The sequence below is a fragment of the Triticum aestivum genome, chromosome 4D (assembly GCF_018294505.1).
Source record: "Triticum aestivum cultivar Chinese Spring chromosome 4D, IWGSC CS RefSeq v2.1, whole genome shotgun sequence".
Taxonomy (NCBI): domain Eukaryota; kingdom Viridiplantae; phylum Streptophyta; class Magnoliopsida; order Poales; family Poaceae; genus Triticum; species Triticum aestivum.
The window spans coordinates 517,458,993-517,484,950 of NC_057805.1; the positions used below are offsets into that span (position 1 = coordinate 517,458,993).

Below are 25,958 nucleotides of genomic sequence, written 5' to 3' on the forward strand. Positions count from 1 at the left end.
AAATAAAAATATCTCGTGTTGTTTCCATGGCGCAGACGATCACCACTCAGGGCAGGGAGGCACAGACCGACAGACGATCAGGGCGGGGGGCGGAGATCCCTCTCTGTGAAGGGGATCCCTAAGCCACGCCGCTGGCCCCCACTGTCAAACAGGCCCCACACAGAAGGGGGCCCACAGGTCATCGTCGGTTCCGCCAAGAGCACCTCGCGTCCCTCGCCCGCCCGCCCGCCCGCCACGTCGCGCCAAAAACGATTTACCTGTGAGCTCCCTTGCATTTTTCCCCAGACAGAAAAAGAAAAATCCATCCCCTCCCAACACACAGCTCCTCTGTCTCTGTAGGAGGGAAGGTCTCGCACTCCCGACACGAGTCAACGACCCCTCTCTCTCAGTCTAGTCAGGCCAGCCCGGCGGCGATCGCGGAGGGGCGTGACTCCGGCGATGGTGAGGGGCGGGAGCATGCGGCGGCCCTCGCTGGCGCTGGCGGCGGTCTCGGAGCCCGCGGCGCCGGAGTTCACCTTGTCGGCGGACGACTACAGGCTCATGGAGGAGGTGGGCTTCGGCGCCAACGCCGTCGTCTACCGCGCCATCTTCCTCCCCGCCAACCGCACCATCGCCGTCAAGTGCCTCGATCTCGACCGCATCAACAGTAACCTCGTGCGTCAGGAGCTCTCTCTGTTCCCCTCCCTCTGCTCTCCAATTTTCCAATTCTTCTTCGCTCACGCCCCTCGATAGGATTAGGATTAGGATTGGGATTGGGATTGGGATTGGGATTGGGATTGGGATTGGGCGGTGATGAATTCATCATCAGAGGTCGACGCGAAATTTGGGGGATGCACTCCACCTGGTCCGTGTTTATATTTATATTTATATTTGTATTTTTTCAGTGCTGAAAATGGTAGCATCAGGCTTTATGTTTTCTCTTACTGGACTTGTCATTGGCTGCAGTACAAGTTGATATACTAAAAAAATCCTGCAATTTCTTTTCAGTTTGATCAGCTGTTTTGGTCAGTGATTTGCATTACCCTCGCCGCTGCTCTGCTCATACATAACCTAGGACTCTCATCTGTATTATCAGGGGCAGCAGTCTTTGGTTGCTATTTTCTGTAATTATTAATTTCATAAACACCGCTTGTAACTCTTGTTTAGGCAGTGCGGTTTGCGGTCTCTAGGATGGCATGTACATGCAGTGAGTTGAATGTAGGATATGCACTATTTTTCTTAATTGCATCTTCGTTTCAAGGGATTGTGGATGCACATATTTTTTTGTAGTTGGCCCCATCACCTGGAATACCGCTTGCTCACTTCTCAAGCGCCAAACTGTATACTTATCAATGAAAATTAAAATAAGTGTTCATAATGAATGGATTTCTATATTTACTGCTTTTTTCAGTCCCATGTAGTTTGCTGCTCTTCCCTCTTGGTGCTCCCTTTCTCCTCAAAATGACTAGTAGTGTATTTCACATCAGACCTCGCAATGGTACCTGATATCTATATGTCCCTTCCAGGATGATGTTCGCAAGGAGGCTCAGATTATGAAATTGATAGATCATCCTAATGTCATCAAGGCTTATTGCTCATTTGTTGTCGATCACAACCTTTGGGTCATAATGCCCTTCATGGCCGAGGGTTCATGTTTACACCTAATGAAGGTCGCACATCCTGATGGCCTGGAGGAGCCTGTTATCTGCTCTATTCTTAAAGAAACACTCAAGGCTCTGGCTTACCTCCATGGCCAAGGACATATCCACCGTGATGTTAAGGTTGGCCTTTTCCAATCTACAGGGTTTGTGTTTGCTCATTTTATCAGTGCTTTTGCTCAATGTATGTAACATTGTGCAGGCGGGCAATATCCTTGTTGATAGCCCTGGTGTAGTGAAGCTTGGGGACTTTGGTGTATCTGCTTGCTTGTTTGATAGAGGCGATAGGCAAAGATCCAGGAATACATTTGTGGGAACACCGTGCTGGTACCTGTGTTTTTCCGAATTTCTTCTTTTGGAGGCTCAATAAGTCTGAACAGTCTATGAAAATGTTTGATATGATTCTTCTTTTGTTTGGTGTTTAGGATGGCTCCAGAAGTTCTCCAGCCTGGAACCGGTTATAATTTCAAGTATGTTTTGAATATCATGCTCATGTTATCTTTGCTACTCTAGAATACCTTTAGATGCAGTATTTCAAGTTTCTCTGGTCATTTTTTAACTATGAACAAGCTATGTACATTGGAATCATACATTATTAGTACGCCTCTGGTCACTAAAGTAGTCTCTCGAATTTTATGTTTATATTAAATGCTCAATCACTATCTCTAATTTGAAGAAATAAGGCTATCAATCTTTCTTACAGTTATCTTTTTCATCAATCCACTTTATAATTGCAATACTCTTTATTTTTATTTATATATATTTTCTTGCATGCCGTTGTATTTTGTCTGGGGTCACTTAAGTATCGTCTCGGAATTTTATGATTAGATTAAATGCCGAACCACAATCTCTAGTTTGAAGAAATCAGGCTAGCAAACTTTTTTACATTTGTGAGGTGTGCTCACGAGTCACGACTATTTGCCCCCTGTCCAGAGCTGATATTTGGTCATTTGGAATAACTGCACTGGAGCTTGCACATGGCCACGCTCCCTTCTCTAAGTACCCTCCCATGAAGGTAATGAGTTATTTTATTCTTTTGCAAAGTAAAATACTTCTGTCCTTTTCCAGTTTTTCTGTCTTGGAAAAGAGCAGGTACTATTAAGCAAGTGTTTGATCAGCTTCATAATTGCCTTTCCTTCTGTAGTTGTTCTTATACTAAAATTTTCACCATGGTGTCCTGTTAGCAGTTTGCAGACATGAGGTTCTCATCATCTTGCTATGCCATGATATTGTTATGCCAAAAAATCCCTGTATTCCGCACTTACGACACATCTTTTTTAGCCTAGCAAAAAAAAAAAAACTCCCCACTTGGGTAAAATTCCATTATGCTACATGTGTATGCCTACTTTTCACGAACTTGCTTATACTTACTGATGTTCAACAGTCTTGTAAAATTTAACAATAAGCTCGGCTGTCTTGTCCATGAAATTAGCAATTCAAGTGTACAAACTTTCTTGTTTATCAAGGGCATTGTCGAATGTGGCAACCTGTGCATGTGAACTTTCTATTTAACTGCAGTTTACCTTGTTGGATGCAGGTTCTTCTCATGACCCTTCAAAATGCACCACCAGGTCTTGACTATGACCGCGATAGAAAATTCTCAAAGGTAGTACTGGTCCAGTTCTTGGCTTGTGTCTTTTGGTTATGTTTTAACAGCAATACCTACTTGTCTTAGGAAGCCACTTCAGTTGTTATTACAGAGTGGATATATTAGATTACAATGTTTACCTTTCTAATGAAGGCTTTTCAGCTGTAATCAGTCTTTCAAGGAAATGGTTGCAATGTGCTTGGTAAAAGATCAAACTAAGCGGCCAACAGCTGAGAAGTTACTAAAGCATTCGTTTTTCAAGAACACAAAGGCCCCACAGCTGACAGTTAAGAGCATCTTAACCGATTTGCCCCCTCTGTGGGATCGTGTGAAGGCACTCCAGGTTTTGCTCTTGTGCTATCTTCTTCTTTTACTTGACACTGGAAACAATATCTCAGTAAATTACTGTGCTTTTTCAGCAAAAAGATGCAGCACACCTGGCTTCATCAGAACAGGAAGCACTTTCCATGGTTTGTGATATTAACACTCTCTTATGTTATTCTTTGCTTTTGGTGCAATTATTTCCATTTGAGGCCATGAAAGTCTGCTTATTTTATTTACTCTATGCAAAGTGAACTAGCAATCTTGATGATTTTTGGAATCACAGAACAAAGTAAGACTCACTAGCCAACCAATTTTAGAAGTTGATCTCATATGGGTGATTGGGTATAACATGACCATTGTTTTTGATGATGAAGATGATAGCGAAAACATGTTTGAGCCAAGACATTGGGCTATGAGCTGTTTCGTTTCGCATACAAACAATTAATAACATTTTTTTTCAGTTTGCATAGAGATATCATGCCTACCTTGCAAATTAAGGCGCTTCTGTTTGCTGTAGAGCTTTTCCTGCAAAGTGAACTTGTACAGTACTGTGTTGTAAACTTCTTTGTGGTGTTTTTTTGCGCGTGGGGGGGGGATGCACCATGGTACTGTCATATAATTCATGGAAACAGTGCAACTTGTGTTATTTATCTGTTTTAGAAATGCATGTATGCAATTCCGTCCTTCAATCCGCTTAGATGACTTTCTTGTGGTTTGATGATTTGTCCAACAGAGTGAGTATCAACGAGGTGTCAGTGCATGGCACTTTGATATTGAGGATCTCAAGGCTCAAGCATTACTGGTAAAGCAATTCTTCCATAATTTCTAAAAAATTGCTACATGTCTGCATCACTCGCACATTTTTGAGGCGTAAGTGACTGATATGACCTTACAAATAAGCTCCCAAATTTATGCAGATTAATGATGACGATCCAACTGAATTGAAGGAAGATGATGACAGTGCCCGAATAAACGAAGTTGATAAGGTTTGTTTGATTTGATTCCATTTCAAAATTAATAACGTTAAACCTGTGCTACAGCGATGATAGAAAGTGCCTGCAAATGTACTTGATGACAAAATTTTCTGGAGTGCATCCAAGAGAAGTGATATGATATATGTCTATCATAGGAAAAAACTATACTCCCTCCGATCCAAATTAATTGTACTAGACTGCAACAATTAATTTGGATCGGAGGGAGTACCATCTATCTGATTGGAAGATTAAGGGCATGATTAGCTAGTGATAAAATGAGTGCCACAAATGCTTCTGCCTGAATCTGAAGATTATATTTATCTCTTGTGATGCTAGAAATGTTATTGTACAGGACAAACATGTGCAACCCTTTGGTTACTGTCCTGCAGTTTCTCACTAACTTCTATCATTGTAAAAATCATCTGCATTCCCTGTTGCGTTATATGTAAATATTTTTCTATATGCAAGAGAGGATCATACAAATGTTTCTTTTGTGAATGGTCTATTGGCAGGGCACATCTTTTGAGAGTCATTTTGGACAATCAATGCTTCTGAATGGAAATAACCACAGGTTGAATCAGTATGTAACGTTTCAGCATCGATCCAACTCTATAGGATCATTTTTGTTCTTATAACAAGAGGAGGATTAGCGAGCCTTGATGCATATTGTTTTCCTGCTAGTAGTGTATTCATACTATTTTGTTATATTTCAGTGAACGAACTTGTACCACTGCAGTAAATCCAGGTGGAAATGGCCCTGAAACAAGTGATGAATTCGCTTCTGACCTTGGCAATGCTGATAGTCCAAGGATGGTTGATGGACACATAAAGCAAGGAACAGAAAATGATTCATTGTCCTCTACATCGAAGCAAGGTTCTGAGGGTGGAAACCGCAGGAGTGAAGTTAGACAAAGACAAAGGACATTCTCTGGTCCGGTTATGTATTCTGGTACCCGCAGTAGTTCACTCATTGAAAGAGGTTATATTATTGATAAGTATGTTCGACAATTTCTTCTAACTTATTACATTCTGTTTGATCTGTTACATATAAAAAACATAAGAAAGAAAACGAAGCCCACTTTAATCTGTTTACACTCTTACTATAGAACTGCTGTTAAGTTCTTCCTGATCAACCTTCAAGTTTTAAGAGGTTCTGTTTATAAGTCATGACCAAATTTGTTTTTGAAGAAGCATGTTGATAGATAGATGAAAGTTTTCATATCTGAGTATTCAGACACAGAACACAGTTCTCCTTTATATGTGGATTGTGGATAGAGTACGAGTGAAATCTAACTGTATATAAAGGTCATTATGGACTTCTTTGTTTAAACTTCTATGCCGTTGACATCCTTGATATTTTTTTGTAGCCCTAAAGTAATTATAAAAATAGCTTTTTTTATTATAATGATATGTTCAATACTTGACAGTGGAGTAAACGCAATCCTAATTATTCTGATATTTTTTATTAAGATGGATAGTCTATAATAACTAATGATTACTCTAAAAGAGCTCTTCCTTGAATCCAGTGTTCTACTCTGTTAGAAGTTTGCATTAGCATACCAGTTTAAATTGCATTTGATTTTTGTTCCTCTTCACAGGGATGCAGGAGCTCGATCACCTAATAAACAAAAGAGTGACACGGGAAGAATCGATGATCTTAGTGGTCCGCTTTCACTTTCAACTCGTGCTTCTGCAAATAGTCTGTCTGCCCCTATTCGGTCTTCTGGAGGTAGGATAAAAGCATCCACTGTTCTAACGCAACTGTGCACCACTTCTGTCAGTGTAGACTATAGACCTCCAGTCATGTTTAACATTAACTTAGCACATCAGCACAGCACACAGCATGCTTCAGCAAATACATAGCCTGCTTGTATCCAGTCTTTTTGAGATAGGGGTACACCATTTATCATTCTTACACAAATGTCCACCACTTCTGTAAATGTATATAAAAAGACTTGGGAGTCGCACATTAAAAGGGCATGTAATTTTCTGTCTTTATTTCACAGGATATGTGGGCTCCTTGGGAGACAAGCCTAGGGTGGAAATAAAAGGCCGATTTTCCGTAACATCCGAAAATGTGGATCTGGCGAAGGTACGTTACCTGTTGAGCAACGCATACACTTCAATAGGTAGTGCTTATGAGCAAAACAAGACTTCAGTGAGAACTTAATAAAGTCTACTGACAGGTTCAGGAAATTCCAGTGGTCAAAATTTCACCTAAACCACAGGAGGTAAGAACTCAGGTCTCTACAATGAAAAGATCAGCCAGTGTTGGTGCTTGGCCAGTGAAGGCTAAGTCAATGGTATGCTTTCATGTTGCCTGAATCATCATTTCTGGAAAGAAAAAAACTTTCAACTAATTAAGATAATGTATTGTTGCACTAAATTGTTTTTTTTCTGTGGGGTGATTTTTCCCCAAGCTCTCAAACTAAACAAAACAAGATTAGAGCAACTGAAATATTTTAAGTTTTGTGCAGTTATTTTTATGAAAGAGATGAAGGAGCGTGTTCTCTTTCTGATGTTCTTTACTGTGTACCTTTGTACCCCTCGTTTAAGAATTTCCATAGTGCTGTTAAATTATTTCTGGATAAGATTTGTTATATTTTCTTTTAGAAACATCAACCGCATGGCATGATATCAAGCTAACGTTTACTATAATCTTGGATAAGTTGCATGCTAGAACTGAATTCTAAAGCATGCACGTTGAAATTGGCAGTTTTGACATGTTGGATTATGTATGTTATTACTATTATTATATGAAAGATGTTTCGTAGATTTGTGGCGCATATCATTTCAGTTAATTGATTTATGTCTGAATGCATCGGTTTTGCAGTCTAATAGTCATCATCGGAAGGAATTCCGTGACAGCTCAGTATCTGCATCAATTCTGATTCCCCATCTTGAAAACCTTGTACAGCAGACGACATTTCAGCAAGTATGGAAGAAGCTCTATATAATGCCCCTCAACACATGTGCATTACAAATATATTTACTGCTGTACAGTTGACCATTTTCCATTTCCTTTTCACAGGATATCATCACGAACCTAATGAGTAACTTGCAACAGAATGAGAAACCGAATGGTAATTAATTTCTACTGTAGCTGCTCAAAGTTTCAATTTCCCCTTTCTATGATTAAAATTTATTTTCTCCAGGGCCTCAGACTAGAGTTCAGACTATGGTGGGTGATACAGGGGTAAGCTTCTCTTTAGCTTAATACATATAAAAAAATCAAATGCAGAGTTCATCATTTTTATTTAATGAACATAATTGCTTTACAAGATGAGTTTGTTTATGTTCATTACAGTAGTATTGATACTATAGAGAATTCTTTGACTCCTAAGCTTGTGTACATGCTTTTGGCAGGTTGAAACGGGCAGTGCTGAGAGAGAACGGAAACTGCTTGCTAAAGTATTCGAATTACAGTCAAGGTAGGTCGATTTCTTGGCAGTTGATATTTGGAAGGGATAATCACATACTCCCTCCGTTCCTAAATATTTGTCTTTTTAGAGATTTCAAATGGACTACCACATACGGATGTATATGGACATATTTTAGAGTGTAGATTCACTCATTTTGCTCCGTATGTAGTCACTCGTTGAAATCTCTAGAAAGACAATTATTTAGGAACGGAGGGAGTACTTCCATGTTCAAAAATTTGATGATATGGTAATGTTTTCACTTCCGACTGCAAACAACCAAATTTTGTACTTAAAACCTTTTGCTCTAGTGTATACCTCAATCCTATTGGACATTACTGATCTGTTTAGCTTGTGTCACGCTTTTGCTAGTCATTGCTGATGTCTGGTTGCCATCGTGCGTTATCAGCCCAGCATAATGCTGCCTATTTTGCGAGCTTGCTTTGCATGCTTGCAATATGTGTCTGCCGCTTCAAGAGTCACAACCCAAATCTTGGATCGTGTTACTGCGTAACTATCTTGTGCACCTGTTGATGCTGTAGTTTTGGCACTGCATTCTTTGTGTGTATTTGCTTTGCATTGCCACCTATCACGTGCATCCACTTACACTTTACTGCCTTCTCCACTCCCTGCTCCCCAACTGATAAATTTCGTCCAAGGAGCAAAATTCGTGATTTTTATTTTTTTACTACGCCAGCTAAAACTAGGTTGCTTTGTGCTTTATTCTAAGTTATGAAATACAGTGAACTGTAATTAATTTGAGACCTGTATGTCAAATTAGATGTAAAAAAGTGGTCTTGGGATATGTCTTGAAGAAACAGCTAGCATATAATCCAGAAAATCATGGTCTGATCTAAAGAGTCTTAATTATATTAGTAGTTTACAGAGTGGAGTATTTTTCTGTGGTTTGTCAGGCTTGATTCACATACTCCAATCAGGATTTAACATGACTAAGCTCTAGCTTTGTTTCATTCTTCACTAAATAGGCTGTTATATTCCTTATTAATTTTCATTATCAAAGAATTGTTTGATGATCCAAGTAATAATTTACATATGTCTCTTGCAGGATGATTTCTTTGACCGACGAGTTGATTGCATCAAAGCTAAAGCATGTTCAGGTCAGTATCGAGCAATTTCTGTAACAACCGAGTATATATATATACACGGAGGGAGTACAAGTTAGGGATATACTATTGAATTAGAGCATCTAAGAAATGAGAAAAGAATGCGAAAACGAACACCATAATAAAATGTCATGATGATGCGTGATGGGTCTTGTGCATTACTTGCAGCTGCAAGAAGAGCTAAATACACACTACTGCCAAGAAGAAACAGGCGACACAGGAGAGGATGACAGCGGAGAGGCATGAGAGGGCAATGCACCTTTGAGTGGTATAAGGAGTATTCTCAATAATTAATATAATCTACGTGCCCTGGCTTGTGCATCGAGGCTTTGAGTTGCCGCCTGCTTCCTGAACAAGGCGTTTTTTTGGTGGAGTGTTGGTGAGAGGAAGCAATATAATGGTCTTGGAAACCCTAGATGATTGGGAAGCAGAGTGTGAGAGAGCTCTTGGAGGCATAGCAGGAGAATATAATCTACATGCTGGTTGGTTGATGGTCTAGTTGGAGGGAGTCAGTGATTTTATCTTGTTGCTATCTGTGTGTGTGTCTGTACATAGTATCTACTGTCTACCTATTAAAATACGTCTAGATACATTCATTTCTGCGACAAGTAATTCCGAACGGAGGGAGTAGTAGTTAGCAGCATGTGTAGCTAGCTAGTATGGGTATGGTTTGGTTTTGTTGAACTGACTGAACTGGACTTGCGGTATCCATTCATTTTGATTTGGCCGCGCTGCTTATCACTGGGACTGGGATGGGATGGCCATTGATGCAATGCAGAAAAGTGGTACGAGAATGAACTGGACTGTATGTATTTATACTACATATCATCATCATCCTATTTATATATCCTAATAAGGAAGAGAAGGGATTTGGAATAAAGGACAAGTTGGTTGATTTGGTAATCACCTGCAACTGTTATCTGTATGTATGTTTATTTTATTTGAAGCAAGTGAATTGATGATCCCTCTGTTAATGGATTGATTGATTATATGAAGATGTCATTTGAGCGACTCAAGGATCCCTCTGTTAATGGAACATAAGAGCAACTCCAACGCAAAGACCCAAACGGACACGGATTTTGTCCGTTTGGGTCATCTGTCCGCCTAGGCCTAGGCAGACATGGGGCGGACAGAGACGGACTGTGGATGCACCCAACGCACAGCCCTCGAGCGGACAAACGCAGCAGCCTTGTGAACTGAGTTGACCGTCAGCGAAGCTCGCCGGTGGCGCCCCCACCCTGGCGAACCCGTCGAAATCAGCGAAGCTCGCCGGCTGCGGCTGCCTTTTCCCGGCGTCGAGGAGCTGCGGCCTTGCTTGGGCTTGTTGTGGTCGTTGCCGAAGCATCTCAAGAATGACCTGAGGGGCTTGTGGAGGCAGTCAGGTTGGCGCTGCTGCTGCTGCTTGGAATCGGATCCGGGGACGTCGAGGTGGCTGAGCGTGGCGACAGGCGAGCTCCTGCTCCATGCCCTGAAGGCGTCCATGGCGGCGGTCCGGCGAGAGGATGATGGGGACGACGGGGGCCGGCGGATCCGCGCGGGACCGGATGGATTTGGCTGGCCGGCACCGGATCCGAGCAACGGCGGACGAGGTTGGTGCGGCGGCGCAGGAGCTCGGGATGAGCGGTGGGAGGCTGAATCGCTAGTGCGGGTCGCTGATGCGTGGGACCAGGCCGGATATGCGAGGTCAGAGCGAGCGTCCGCGTTTGTCCGCGCTGACCCATTTATGGCTCAAATTTGGGCCCAGTTTGGGTCCGGACGGATAATAAACGCACAGCAGGTAGACGCCTTATACGTTTGGGTCGTTCCGTTGGGCCATCTTTTCTGTCTGGATGATCCAAACGGACAAAATAATTTGTCGTTAATGGCCAGCATCCTGGGCTGGGCTTGCTGCCGGCCTTAATGACTTTGTCAACCGAACTGTACACTGCACTACTAGTGTCTACTCGTTGGTTCGTTGGTGTCCGGGTCGCGACGGGGACCGGCCATAAATGCACGCCGTTGGATCTTGGGTCGGATGGCACTTTGTACGTTGGATTTTCCACGGACAAAATAACCGCCCGTCACATGCAACTTTCCTTCTCTAATTAATTCCTCCCAGTGCTCTGTTTTTTCCCTTACAATTCTCTTTCTATGGACCCTCTTAGCTAGCAAACGAATGTCAGCTGCGAACCATCACAATTTATGTTGTATGATAATAAAGACAAGTTTATTCGGTGAGCATGACAAGTCCACCCTAATTCACTTTTTTGTTAGGATTTATTATGCTTGCAAACTAAAATAGTCATCCTCGTGTCAATATAAATTGCCCCCTTCCAGTGAACATCAGCTGAATAGCACTGTCGCTTAAGTGCGACTAAGCCTAAGTCAACTACTGAGCCTTGGGTAAGTTAATATAACATGTAAGAAAGAAAAATAATAATAACTGATATTTGCACGGATCTTAATGTAAGATCTCATGGATACAACATCGACTGGGACATAACCAAGTCTCAGTCGACAATACTGATACTGGTATTGCTTCAAGACTAAAGTGCCTCCATCTTCCACATTGGCCGCCCTTTAGTGTGCATCAACCAAGGATAATATGTGGTACCGCTTGAAATAAGCGGGTCGCTATCTCAGAAAACAGCTAACAACTCAAAGAGAGAGAGAGAGAGGATACTAGCTATCTGGTACTAGAGACCAGTAAGTAGCAACAAAAACTCTGCGGAAATGTTTGAGAATTTTCAAATATTCTCTGAACAATAATTTTGTGTTCAAACTTTTACTTTGACACGCCTATAAAAAAGCATCTCTTGGACGTTAACAAAATGCTGTTTGGAATTTTTTGTAGCTTCAGGGCAGTTTTCAACTTTCTACCCTAAAGAAAAGCTTTCTACTCTTTTGTAGCTACTCTGCTCAAAAGGACTACTCCTCCACACTGTGCTACGACCACGTGCTCTACCGCCGCCGGCTACCCAAAATTCACCGCTCCATGCCGTGGTTGCTGCCGGACCCGGACCAGCGTCCGCTCACCGCCGCCGTCGCCTCGCCTTCCTCCGACGGCGCGACCCCGGGGCCATCCTTCCGGCTCCTCGTCTTGATCAGCCCGTACAGCTTCTTCAGCTCCCGCATCGGCGCCGCGTCCTTGCCCAACACCCCGCCGCCCGCGCACGCCGTCGTCCCCGCATCCTCCTCCGCCCCGCCGTCCCACTGCCCGGCCCCGGACCAGCTCGTGATCCTTCTGTGCGGCATCCGCGGCGGCGCCGTTGTCGGCGCGGCCGAGCCTTCCGACGCGCGCTCGTGCTGGAGCCTCGTGATGACGGTGCGGAGCGCGCGGCTCGAGGACGCGCGGTTGGCGAGCATGATCTCGCCAAGCTCGGCGGGGCTGGGGCGACGCTCGCCGGCGGCTTGGAACCCCTCCTCCACCTGCGGGAACAGCTTGTGGTCTGTCAGCCCTAGGTAGCTGCCGGCCAGCGCCTTGAAGGCCTCGAAGTCGCAGAGCGTGAACCGGACGTGCACGTCCAGCCGCCCCGGCCGCGCCACCGCCGCGGGCAAGGGCGCGACGCCCCGCATGGTGAACACCATCACCCGCTCCTCGCCGCAGCACGAGGCCACGCCGTCCATGAAGCTCAGCACCCGCGCCTCCGCGCCGTGGTCTTGGAGCTGCAGGTGGCGGTCGAGGTCCTCGAGGAGGATGAGGGAGCGCGGGGTGGTATGCATGAGCAGCGCGCGGAGGTCGACGTCGGCGCGGGACAGGTCCACGTCGTACACGTCGTAGCCGAGGAAGCGCGCCATGGCCGCCGCGAAGGTGGACTTGCCGGTGCCGGGCGGGCCGTGGAGCAGGTAGCTCCGGCGCCAGACGCGGCCGAGCCGGTGATAGTAGGCGCGGCCCTTGGCGAAGCTCTCCAGGTCAGCGCGGACGCGCGCCTTGAGGTCCGGGTCCATGGCCACCGCGTCGAGCGTGGCAGGGTGCGCGAACGGCGCCGACGCCCACCTCGGCGCCCCGTCGACGCCGCCGCGCACGTTGACGAAGAGCCTCAACTCCCGCCTTCGTAGCTCCATGTCGTCGGCCACGGACTCGACGTGCTGCAGGTAGGGCCGGAGCACGCGGGCCCGGTCGTGCCGGCGCACGCGCAGCACGAGCGCTTCCTCGCCGTCCTCGCGGGCCAGGCAGGTCCACGCGAGGCGCGCGCCGAGGAAGGCGTCGCGCGCGGTGTGGCCGGGGCCGAGGCGGAGCGAGAAGCCGCCGTGGGTCTTGTTGGCGGAGGAGGAGAGCACGGAGACGGCGTCGGCGTCCTCGAGCGACGGCAGCGAGGAGACGTACGCCGCGGCCTTGAGGAACAGCGGGTTCTCCCGGTGGACTCCCTCAGCACCAGGGAGCCTGCGCGGCACCTGGTGGAGCTGGTACGCCTGCGTTTGGTCGTCGGCCCAGCGCCACAGGCGGCGCAGCGCGTGGAGCGCGGACCTGTGCGAGAGCGCCGCCACGGCGAGCGCGGCGTAGGCGAGGAGGAGGAGGAGGGCCATTGCCCGGAGCAAGGGAGCGCGCCCGCGTTGATGTCGGTACGTGCCGGTGCGGAGTCGGTTTTGGCTGGCGAGATGTGGGGGGTGGGCGGCCGAGGTTTTAAGAGGTGGTGGATGGGATGGGGATGGGGAGGACGATGGAGTTGGCCCGCGGCGGCGATGAATTTTTTTTTCCTCGAAATGGGGACTCCCTGGCCTCTGCATCAGAATGATGCATACGGCCAAAAGGCGGCGATGAAATCAAATGAGGGAGGGAGAGGTGTGGAGGCCATGGCCCATGGCGGCGGTAAGGTACGTAAATGAATCCTCTACGTAGTAGGTGTGTTTGACATTTTCGCATGATGAGTTGGGCAGAATGATCTGGTTTGAATTGAATTTGTCGTTGGTTTAACAAGGCAACGATTGAAGGAGACTTTGCACTGAGTGACGATGGATTAGTAGTAGGAGGAGCATCTAATCTAATCTAATCTAATCTAGAAGAGGGACAGCAACAGCCAACTCCATCGGAGAAACATCTTCTTCTTAATTTCAGCTAGCTCTTGGTAGCAACCGTTCGTCAGCTAGCTAGCTCGCTTCTTCTTTGGTGTATCGTGTAGTCATCGGATGTTAAATGGACGGCGCGGCGTCGGCAACAGTTGAACAAGTACGGCCATGCATGATGCATGCATGTATCCACTCTACTATGAGTATGACGACCCATCTGACCCTGCACATTCTTGTAAGCAGATGCATACGGTCACTTTATTGATTATTCTCGAAGATCTTATAAAGTTCTAGCAGGTTATTGCAGTCGGCTGTTTCAATTTGGTTTTATCTAGTATGTCGCCTTGGGTTTTACTTGTGTTACCGCGGTGTTTTTTTATACCGTCTTGGGCACTGTATCGGTGTAGACCATTCATGCTTGTGTGAGTCCTTTGGAAGCTCTTATTTGATGCCGAGACCGTCAAATTGTTGCTATAACGCTCGCATCAACCGGCCAATGAAGCTCTATCTTAGCTTTTTTTCCCCCATCGCTCCATTGCTAGCTTTTCCCCCTATTTTTTATTTGAATAAGTTTTTTTAATAAAAAGATATTCACAGATTTTAAAAAATGTTGCAAATTTCAAAAACATACTCAGTGACGCCATGATTTTTCTTTTTTTATAAAAAAAACCACGAATTTAAAATACTCATGAATCTGAAACAATGTTCGTGAATTTGAAGAACATTCCCATTTTTTTCACAAAATGTACAAATGTTCATGAACTTTAGAAATATTCATGATTTTTTATGAATTTGAAAAATGATCATGGATTTTGAAAATAGTCACATTTTTAAAGGTTAATGATTTTTAATAAATGTTCTTGAAATAAAATTATTAAAAAGTAAAATGAGAAAAAGGAATAAAATAAAAACCAAAAATGGAAATTAAAAACAAAAAACCATAATGACTATTAAAACAGTATAAAACACACAGGAAAAAGGAAAAAAAATCAAGCAACACCTTCTCAAAACTGGGAAAATAATATAAATCAGCAACACACGCTTCCTTACAAGCCAAGATTCGCCTACGGACAATCTAACCTTGATCGACGTTTCCCTCAAAGAAAGGGAAAAAGAAACCTTGATCGACGTACAATAGGTCGGAGAACCATCTTTAAGAGCATCTCTAGCAGACCCCGTATAACCAAGCGACCCGTACAATAACCGTCAAAATGCGGGTTGACGCGGAAAATCATGCCCGAGCTGACCCCGCAAACGCGTCCGGCCCGTAATAGTTTTTGCGGGGCGCGGCATAATTCCCGCCCCAACCCACGAAAACGTGGGTTCCCCCCCTCGGCCCGTCGGCCCCCTGTATATAGCGGGAGCGGTTGGTTGGGGGGGAGGCATTTCAGCCCGCGCTTTTTCCCCACCCACCGCCGCCCCTCTCCACCTCGCCCCGCGCTTTTCCACACCCCCGCAGCCGGCGATTCCGGCCAAACTAGCCGGCCGGATCACGTCGGAGAGCCGCGACACGACCGAGATTGCCCTCCGCCACTTCCTCCTGCGTCGGCTGGCCGGAAGGTTGCAGATCGGCGGCTGTTCGAGGCAGCGGCCGAATTTAGCGTTTTCGGCCACCGGTGGCTGCGCCAAGCCATGGATTGGTCGGGGAGCAGCCCGCGCATCCCCGGTAAAGCCCCAGCCCCGCATGCAGGTACGGCTTCGTCCTGTAGCCGTCGCCGCCGTCGGTTTGCCGGCAGGGATTCGGCCGCCCGTCCACCGGGCTCGGCGGTCGCGCAGCGGTTCGTCGGCTCGTCGATGCTGCTAATACAGTATGACGGCTGCACGCAGACAGTGGTGCGGCTAACTTCTGGCATGCCGAAGCACCCTGGATGGGTGTTCTTCAAATGCGAAAATGATGGGGTATGTGTTGTTTGCATTCGGCTTTGTCACTGCATTCTTCGGTTCAGTTGTGATAGCTCATTTTGAACATCCTTATGTGTGTAGGAAGATGGATGCTCATTTTGATTTTGGGAAGGAGAATGCATTGATTCATTGATAGAAAGAAACTTAATAGATCTTTGTGCACTTTTTATTAGAATTGCGGCTAATGATGCGGTTACATGTGTAATTAGAGAAGAAAGTAGAGGGGAAGCTGAAGGAAATATGCCCTAGAGGCAATAATAAAGTATTATATATTTCCTTATATCATGATAAATGTTTATTATTCATACTAGAATTGTATTAACCGGAAACATAATACATGTGTGAATACATAGACAAACAGAGTGTCACTAGTATGCCTCTACTTGACTAGCTCGTTAATCAAAGATGGTTATGTTTCCTAGCCATAGACATGAGTTGTCATTTGATTAACGGGATCACCTCATTAGGAGAATGACGTGATTGACTTGACCCATTCCGTTAGCTTAGCACTCGATCGTTTAGTATGTTGCTATTGCTTTCTTCATGACTTATACATGTTCCTATGACTATGAGATTATACAACCCCCGTTTACCGGAGGAACACTTTGTGTGCTACCAAACGTCACAACGTAAATGGGTGATTATAAAGGTGCTCTACAGGTGTCTCCAAAGGTACTTGTTGGGTTGGCGTATTTCGAGATTAGGATTTGTCACTCCGATTGTCGGAGAGGTATCTCTGGGCCCACTCGGTAATGCACATCACTATAAGCCTTGCAAGCATTGTGACTAATAAGTTAGTTGCGGGATGATGTATTACGGAACGAGTAAAGAGACTTGCTGGTAACGAGATTGAACTAGATATCGAGATACCGACGATCGAATCTCGGGCAAGTAACATACCGATGACAAAGGGAACAACGTATGTTGTTATGCGGTTTGACCGATAAAGATCTTCGTAGAATATGTGGGAGCCAATATGAGCATCCAGGTTCCGCTATTGGTTATTGACCGGAGAGGTGTCTCGGTCATGTCTACATAGTTCTCGAACCCGTAGGGTCCGCACGCTTAACGTTACGATGACAGTTTTATTATGAGTTTATGTATGTTGATGTACCGAAGGAGCTCGGAGTCCCGGATGAGATCGGGGACATGACGAGGAGTCTCGAAATGGCCGAGACGTAAAGATCGATATATTGGATGACTATATTCGGACTTCGGAAAGGTTCCGAGTGATTCGGGTATTTTTCGAAGTACCGGAGAGTTACGGGAATTCGTATTGGGCCTTAATGGGCCATACGGGAAAGGAGAGAAAGGCCCCAAAGGGTGGCCGCACCCCTCCCCATGGGCTAGTCCGAATTGGACTAGGGAGGGGGGCGCCCCCTTCCTTCTTTCTCCTTCCCCCTTCCCTTCTCCTACTCCCACAAGGAAAGGAGGAGTCCTACTCCCGGTGGGAGTAGGACTCCCCCTTGGGCACGCCACCTCCCCTTGGCCGGCCCTCTCCTCATTGCTCCTTTATATATGGGGGCAAGGGGGCACCTCTCGACACACAATTGATATACGATATTTTAGCCGTGTGCGGTGCCCCCCTCCACCATATTACACCTCGATAATATCGTTGCGGAGCTTAGGCGAAGCCCTGCGTCAGTAGAACATCATCATCGTCACCACGCCGTCGTGCTGACGAAACTCTCCCTCAACACTCGGCTGGATCGGAGTTCGAGGGACGTCATCGAGCTGAACGTGTGCAGAACTCGGAGGTGCCGTGCGTTCGGTACTTGATCGGTCGGATCGTGAAGACGTACGACTACATCAACCGCGTTGTGATAACGCTTCCGCTTTCGGTCTACGAGGGTACGTGGACAACACTCTCCCCTCTCGTTGCTATGCATCACCATGATCTTGCGTGTTCGTAGGAATTTTTTTTGAAATTACTACGTTCCCCAACAGAAGCAACGTCTACTTCTTTGGAGCCAAAGAAGAAGAATGAAGAATGCAAGATCAAGAATCCGCAGATCAACAACGAATGCATGAAGAAGATATTGCTTCAACTAATCGGAGCAGTTATGGAAGTTGGATATCTTCTAAAATGCATAATTGTGGTTCTTGTTTTCTTTGGTCTTACTGTTCTAGTAAAGATTTGGTGAATTACTATGTATCCAATGCCGTTGAAGGAAATAAAAAAAAGCAAAGAAATGCATTTTCATGTGTGAAATTTAAGTGCAAAATTCGGATTTGCGGGCCGGCGGGGGCAGTGCCCGAGCAGACCCGCAAAGCCGACCCGTAAAAAAGCCTATTTCGTGAATATCCTTTTTTACGGGTCCGATTTGCGAGGTCTGACTCTGCCGCCGCCCGTGCCGGCCCGCAAAGCTGTTTTTTCATGGACTGTACATGTGTTTTGCGGATCGGCGTTATATGGGTCTGTTAGAGATGTTCTAAGTTGAGGTAGCATGCAACCACCAGCTGCTCCCTTGCTTGTTGGACAGCCAGCCAGCCAGCCTGTATACATACGTCATGTGTGAATGAGTCAGACGGACGGCGCGGCGTCGGCAACACTCAGTCAAGAGACCATGATCCATAATTTATATATGTACTATATGAACGGATCAACGTACTCCAGATGAGCCGTCGGATCGGACAGCAATTAATAGCTACTCAACTTAACTAGTGTTTTTTTTTCTTTACCCTGCCGCTGCCGCTGCCATGCATGCATCCATCGAGTATTTGAGTTTGTGTGTCCAAACCAAACACCCACCAAAAACTAATCAAACAATCAATCAATCCATCCTGGAGAGCATTATTTAGTCCATGCTTACGAATTTTCATTGTTTGGACCAGTATTGTCGTCCATCGTGTATGCCCATGCTTTGACCTATCACCTATGTAGCCAGCTATACATCGAGGTCAAGTGCATGCCTTAGATTGAATCAGATTTGGCATGCCCACATGCATGCATGCATGCATTGACCTGTCTGTCAGGATAGATAGACAGAGGGGGAATTAATTTCCTACTCTGGCACCACACCCATACTACTCCCTCTGTTTCTAAATATAAGTCTTTTTAAAGATTTCAATAAGAAACTACACACGGAGCAAAATGAGTGAATCTACAGTCTAAAATATGTCTACATACATCCGTATGTTGTTGTCTATTTGAAATGTCTAAAAAGACTTATATTTAGGAACGGAGGGAGTACTTGTCAACAGAATAGTATAAGGAAATTATAAGGAAGAAAACGGTCGTCGAGTTGGTCAGTACATCTCCAAATGGAACATACATATTCGTCTCACGACTTGGTCCTTCATTCATTCCTTCGTTGGTCGATCCAGCTGGTTAAGCAACGGATCCAAGAGGCAATCCTACAAGGATAGTCGGTCTCTTCTTCTGAGTTTATTAGGGAGATTAAGAATACACACACCGCTGATAGTTAACGAATTACTCTCGCGGCATTAGTTTACTCAAGTGCTTCGCACTCGCAAAAGCCCAAACGACGCTTCCTCCTTACTAGCGTGAACTACCACCACCCCCACCACCACCGGCCCACCTTGTCTTTCTAAAGACATGCGCGTTTCTTTCTTTCCATATCTCCCATCCAACAAGGTGGGAGAGAAGCATTCTTTTGTTGCGCATGGTTGATGACCCCTTCCCACCAAGTCTTGACTGTGTGGAAACTATACTAGTACGCCCCGCCGACATGAAGGTTCAGCCAGGAGAACACCTCCTTCCAAATTCGACTTGTGAACCGACACTTGAAAAGAAGATGAGCCGCTGATTCCTGCACTTGTTTGCAAAGAGGGGACCCACTTATCATTGCAGAGAAGCCCACCAATGATTATAAAGATACTAGACGTGTCCACATTGAGGATACTCATGATAATTTATTAGTGACATGTTTCACTAGCTAAACTACAATGAGTCTATTGTTTTGAGATGTTCAATATCCAACCATTACGTGGGCAATAGGGTCCATAACACAGCCCAAAATTTCGTTATTAATGAAACAACATCTTTATAACCCCAATTTTGTTTCATACTAAAATAAGATGTAACCCTTTGAAAGAGAAGGCTGGAATTACATACCTTGTCGGCGTCGAAGGACGAGTTGCGGAATGTGCATCTCGTTCCCCATATGGTGACCACGATGACTCATTCATCAGGAGGATTGAGGAGGGTTGGATGGGACAAGGGTGAGAGAGGAGGCCAATGGATCTTGTTACCATCATTGCAGAGGATGCAAAGGCTGGAGGCGGCATACATGGGGAGAAACCGGCGACCCAGTTGTTGACGGCAAGGCCATGCCCTTTCTGTCGATTTGAAGTGGCAATAGTTTTGAAATGGTCTGGGGGGGGGGGGGGGGGGGGGCTCCCCACCTGAATATATTACAAAGGTTTGGAGTCACAAAAAAACAGCGATCACTCCGAGCGCGAGGAGATGAAGTCACGCCACTGACCGGCGTGCTCCATATGTTGTTGGCGTTTGAGCCTAAGCGCCCATAAAGTTGGATCATTTACAATGTTGCACAACATTTCAGCTGTGGTTACATCTAGCTCATGGAAGACCTTTTTTGTTGCGAGCATCCCAAATCTTCCACTGGATTAGATGGTGTGTGTGTTGGTGCGTGGTCGGGGCAAATTATCAAGTTTGTGAGTGTAGCGACTGTGGTTGCCAGGAATGTGGCTTTGGGTTGATGCATGTACTTGTTTTGTTGGGTTCTGTTGAATAATTTAATAAAACTGGATGTATGTATCGCTTGACGCATAGGCTAGGGGTTATCCTCCCTTTTGGAAAATAAAAATCCCAAATCATCCAGAGAACAATGAGAGGATGAAAATGTTGATGGACGATGGCATGGACGAGTGATGGCAGTTAGTTATTTTTAGTCGTTTGGATTCCACCTTAGTGTGGTTGTTAAAAACATGTTTGAGAAGAATCATAACTCTATTTTAGCCTATGCCCCATTAAGATTCATGTATGGGCTCGTGTTTGAGAAGAATTGGATGTGCCTTTCCAAGTATGCTTGCAACTTATGAACTTGTAGATCTTGGCTTAGCGGCACTGCTGATAAATTCAAAAAACATGTTATTACAGTCTTCATGAAGTAACTCAATATAATATGGAAGCAAAGTCTAGTAGATTTTCCAGCCTGATTACTCTTGTGGATGACAAAGTAATTGTGCGCCACAACTTGTGAGTTTTGACTAAAGCGTTGGATGACAAATACCTTGGACTCCGAGTGCTAGTAGGCACAGATAGGAGTGACAATATCTTATACCCCCTACGTCCCATATAATATAAAAGTGTTTTTGACACTAAACCAATTGGTGAATGGATTGAAAGAGAAACTATTGTCCATAGGAGGTAAATAAACTTTGATCAGTTACTCAAGCCATTCTGGTGTTTGCGATGTCAATGTCCACACTCATCTCATTTTGCCTTGTAATAGAAAATCAAATTTCGGTAATTCCGAGCAGAAGAAAAAACACTTTGAGTACTACTATTCTCATCCAGAAGATACAAAGCATGTCTTATTTCTCTGCCACAAAGCAAGAGAGGTTTGGAGAAGGCTGGGTTTGAACGAAATCATTATGAGAGCCTGTGAAATTGATCGAGTGGGTGAGGCGGTTCTGGAGTTCTTACTTCTTATGCCAGAACAGGACTTGACCTCAGTGGCAACTAGGAATGTTCGAGAGATGATTGCCATTACTACCTGGTACCTCTGGCGGGAAAGACGTAAATTGGTCCATGAGGAAATAATCCAAAGTGTCTCTCAAATATCATTGGGGATCCATGCAATTACAACAAATTTTGTTACTGTGTGCTCTCCAAAAGCGACGATAAAAAAGGGGGGGGGGGGTTAACCAGACCTCCGCTGGGTTTTGTAAAACTTAATGTTGATGCTTCGTTTAATCATGATGAGCTTAGAGGCACTGTCAGGGCGGTACTTAGGGATGATAGAGGTAAACTCATTGCAGGGGGGAATGGAAAAATAGACTGGCGCGCAGATATCCTGGCAGCTGAAGCTTTGGCACTCCGATATGGGTTGTCCCTGGCGCAAAGAATAGGGTGCAACCGTGTAGTTATCAATTATGACAATCTAGAGGTCATCGAGACAATGAACAATGGAGGAGGTCATGCGAGTGCAGTGGCGGCGATTTTCGATGATTGTTATCATCTCGCTTGTGTTTTTTCTATTTCTAGGTTTGAACATTGTAATAGAGAAGCAAATAAGGTAGCTCACGAACTAGCTAGGTTAGTAAGATTTTCGGCGACTTATGATTGGTTTGAGGAATCGCTGAATGAAATTGTAAATTTCCTCACAGACGATGTATCTATTTTATCTAATGAATAAAGGGGGTGGTGTTTTGTTTCAAAAAAAATAGAGACCTCCTCCTATCCTGTGAAGAAGCGGAGAACGTCGTACCTCTCTCGAGGCGACGGTTTCGTGTTAATATAGGCAGGGGCGTATCCCTAATAAGCATACAAGTCCGTTGAGATTACATCTTGGGGATCAAGGAAGGAAGAGATAAGATAATGATGAAAAGATTACAACCATATACTCTAACAACCTAGACTGACTTGACTCAACAGAACCGGTGCGTGGTGCGCCCCTTGGAACCTGACCATCATGTTGTTTAACACCCTCCCATGATCACAACTTGGACAAGTTGAGATTATGTTTAAATTCTTCAAAGCTTCTAGTAGACAAGGCCTTAGTGAAGCCATCTGCAACTTGATCTTGAGATCGAATGAACCGAATGTCCAGCTTCTTTTCTGCAACTCTTTCTCTGACAAAATGAAAGTCTATTTTGATACGTTTTGTCCTTGCATGAAATATTGGGTTAGCAGAAAGATAGGTGGCGCCAAGATTCTCACACCATAAGCATGGGGCTTGTTTACAGTATATCCCAAGCTCTTTCAGCAATGACTGAACCCAGATAATTTCTGCAGTAGCATTTGCTAGTGCTTTGTATTCTGCTTCTATGCTGGATCTAGACACAGTAGCTTGTTTCTTAGCACACCACGAGATCAAATTTGGACCAAAGAACACTGCAAAACCACCTGTTGAGCGTTTGCCATCAAGACAACCTGCCCAATCAGAATCAGAAAAAGCACTGACAAGTGTTGATGGTGACTTGGTGAAGGTGAGTCCAACACTGAAAGTGTTCTTGATATATCTAAGTATGCGTTTTGCAGCCGTCAAATGTACTGTAGTGGGTGCATGAAGAAACTGACATACTTTGTTCACAGCAAAGGAAATACCAGGCCTAGTCAGAGTTAAATATTGCAGTGCACCAACCATACTTCTATACCTGGTGCTGTCCTTTTTCTGAGCTGGACAAAGGTGTTGGAGCTGGCTTACAACCTTGCAACCCTGCTCTTGTTACAAGATCAGTTGCATACTTCTCTTGAGATAAATGAAGCTCATCTCCATTCCTCTTTACCTCAATGCCAAGAAAGTAGTGCAAGTCTCCTAGATCCTTAAGAGCAAACTCGGAGTTCAAATCCTTGAGCAATGCTGAAATGGCTTCATCAAATGAGCTTGTGACAATAATATCATCAACATATATAAGTACAAATATAGAGATATTTGACTTATTGAAAATAAACAATGAGGTGTCAGACTTAGAGGGAGCAAACCCAAGTTCTTGAAGCTTTGAACTGAACCGAGAATACCATGCTCTAGGAGCTTGCTTTAGTCCATACAAGGCCTTGTCAAGCTTGCATATGTGAAGGGTTTTTTGTCTGTTTTCAAACCCATGAGGTTGTTTCATGAACACTTCCTCTTCCAGAACGCCATGAAGGAACACATTCTGTACATCTAGCTGGCGTAGACTCCATCCTCTGGATACGGCAATAGAAAAAACAGACGAATAGTAGCAGCCTTTACAACAGGACTAAACGTATCCTCATAGTCCAACATTGGATGACAATAATATAACAACACACTATTTGACAGTACTAAGCATGGTGAGACTTTAGTACATATAAGAATGATGATGTATGAGGTACCTTTTGTCTATAAAAAATGATAGTGTATGGGCCATACTTCCCTGACTCACCACCAAGAGCATACTTGAGTTGGGTTAGAAACCAGGACCAGCTGGCAGTGTCTTCTTTGTCAACAGTTGCAAATGCAATGGGAAAGATGTTGTTATTACCATCTCTTCCAGTTGCAGCCAATATTTGCTGCCTAGTTGTCAACTTAACAAAGCAACCATCAACACCTAAATCAGAACATAACACATTAGTACCAGGACATCATAAAAGGTACAAACTACACAAAGTAACGCAAGTACCTATGAAGGGTCTGCAACCATTTAGGAAGCCCTCATTGCAAGCATTGATGCACATGAACAAGCCATGAAATCTAGGATTTATGCTAGGATGGGTCTTCAATTTCTTTGTTGTAACAATGCATCTACTTCCAGGATTGGTATCTAGCACAACTGGGAGGTAATCCCTTATCCTTGTGTATTGTGCCCTCTGATCTCCTTGTACAACATTCTTAGCTGCTTCCCTTGCCCTGTGGGCCATGTGAATGGACACTTCTATTCCATGTTTTTTCTTCAAATTGTCCATTATTGCCTGGACTGGTGTGTTTATGTCTGACCTCAATTGTTGCTCACACTCATGTGCCAACCACCTTGCAGTCACTTTGGTGCTCTCTCCTACAGCAGGACAATTGTGGTACAAGTTTAATTTCTTTATGCAAAATGTCCTCTCATGTGCAATTTGGGAAGCAGCAATGAAAAAAGATAGTCATCTGTATTGCAAACTACAATAACTCTATCTGAGCAGTTCTTATGAAATGAGTAGTTTCTGTTTTGTGAGATGTGAAATATAAGAAGTGCCCTCCTGAACTGCTGGACATCTAGGGGACAAAGTTTACTAACAAATTGTTCTTGTGGGTTTTCCCTCTTCTCATCATAACAAACCCTAATTTTATTCTTTTTGGCCCTGCTCTTCCTACCATTTGGTAGCTTAAATGGTGGAAGCTGAGCCCCATCATTCTCTTCCTGACTTAAGTCACCTGAGTTGCTCTCCTCATCAGATGAAGGTACCCAGTTTTGCTCTATGATTTTATCTAAGCTTGCATGAGATCTTGTTGTTGGCCCCTTCCCCCTCCTCTGACATCCTCCTGTGCTGCTGCTACCTCCTACACTACTACCTCCTACACTGCTTCCTCCTCTCCTGCCCTCATCTACTGGCTCCTCTTGTCCCGCCTCTTCCTCTCTTGCTTCATCCTCCCCCTCCTCCTCATCTGGTCCATAAAACTCTTCTACATCCGTGTCTCCTTCAAAGTGATATAGTGGATCTTCTCTATGCCTCTTCCTTGCCTCCAACCTAGCTAATATGTCCTCATCTGCTAGATCTTCATCCTCACTTTCACTGTCAGTGAATTCTTTAGCAAGCAGCTGTGGGAGTTTTCTTTTTGCTGCCTTGTACTTCTCTCTTTGTATCTTATTACTCCTGAACTTCTGAATCTCTTCATTTATCTTATGCTCCATCATCTGCTCAATGTTCTCTTGCTCTTGGTTTGTCTCCATGAAATACTCATGCCTCTCATTACCATAGTCCAATGCAAACTCAGGTTCACTTGGTCCCTTTAGCTTCAACAAACAAGAGCTCTCCTGTGTGTTCATGACTTGGACTGGCTGTGGTTGGGGCTTCACTGGACTGGGGAAAAGAACTCCTGAAGTGTCTACCTCATAAACAAGTGGTACACCTATTTCAGACAAAGAAACCTGCTCTTCATAAACATGACCAATGTTCAAATCAGCTTGTGTAGGTGCATGACTTCACATAACTGTAATGTTAACAACATTCTTTCATTTACTAGCTATGTCATCCAACATTTCTTCCACCTTGTCTTCATCCGTTAATTCTTCTATTCCTGACACCCCAATTCCTGGATCTCTAACATAATACATAAAATCCCTTGAACTATAGCCTTCTACCTCTATTAGGCCAATGAGATTCCAGAATGTTAAGTCTGACAAACAGA

General features: G+C 44.7%; 2 protein-coding genes across 4 annotated transcripts; one reads left to right on the top strand and one right to left on the bottom strand.

Moving 5' to 3' along the window:
• The first annotated feature begins 288 nt into the window (after positions 1-288).
• LOC123099270 (STE20/SPS1-related proline-alanine-rich protein kinase) lies at positions 289-9,969 on the top strand. Of its 3 annotated transcripts, none has more exons than XM_044521451.1 (21): positions 289-654; positions 1,506-1,760; positions 1,840-1,964; positions 2,063-2,107; positions 2,571-2,652; positions 3,175-3,243; positions 3,398-3,568; positions 3,645-3,695; positions 4,283-4,351; positions 4,467-4,535; positions 5,036-5,103; positions 5,237-5,518; positions 6,122-6,252; positions 6,530-6,615; positions 6,710-6,754; positions 7,357-7,458; positions 7,555-7,606; positions 7,679-7,719; positions 7,890-7,954; positions 9,009-9,060; positions 9,235-9,969. In XM_044521451.1, the coding sequence occupies exons 1-21, from the start codon at positions 439-441 to the stop codon at positions 9,310-9,312; spliced, it is 2,154 nt and encodes a 717-aa protein (XP_044377386.1). In that variant the 5' UTR covers positions 289-438; the 3' UTR covers positions 9,313-9,969. The 3 variants fall into 3 exon arrangements, with proteins under 3 accessions (XP_044377386.1, XP_044377384.1, XP_044377385.1); XM_044521449.1 differs by having other exon boundaries at positions 291-654; positions 6,710-6,826; XM_044521450.1 differs by having other exon boundaries at positions 291-654; positions 5,036-5,094; positions 6,710-6,826.
• A 1,850-nt stretch (positions 9,970-11,819) lies between these two features.
• Positions 11,820-13,699, bottom strand: LOC123100827 (AAA-ATPase At2g46620). The gene has a single exon (XM_044522699.1). The coding sequence runs from the start codon at positions 13,570-13,572 to the stop codon at positions 12,031-12,033; it is 1,542 nt and encodes a 513-aa protein (XP_044378634.1). The 5' UTR covers positions 13,573-13,699; the 3' UTR covers positions 11,820-12,030.
• Positions 13,700-25,958: the final 12,259 nt, after the last annotated feature.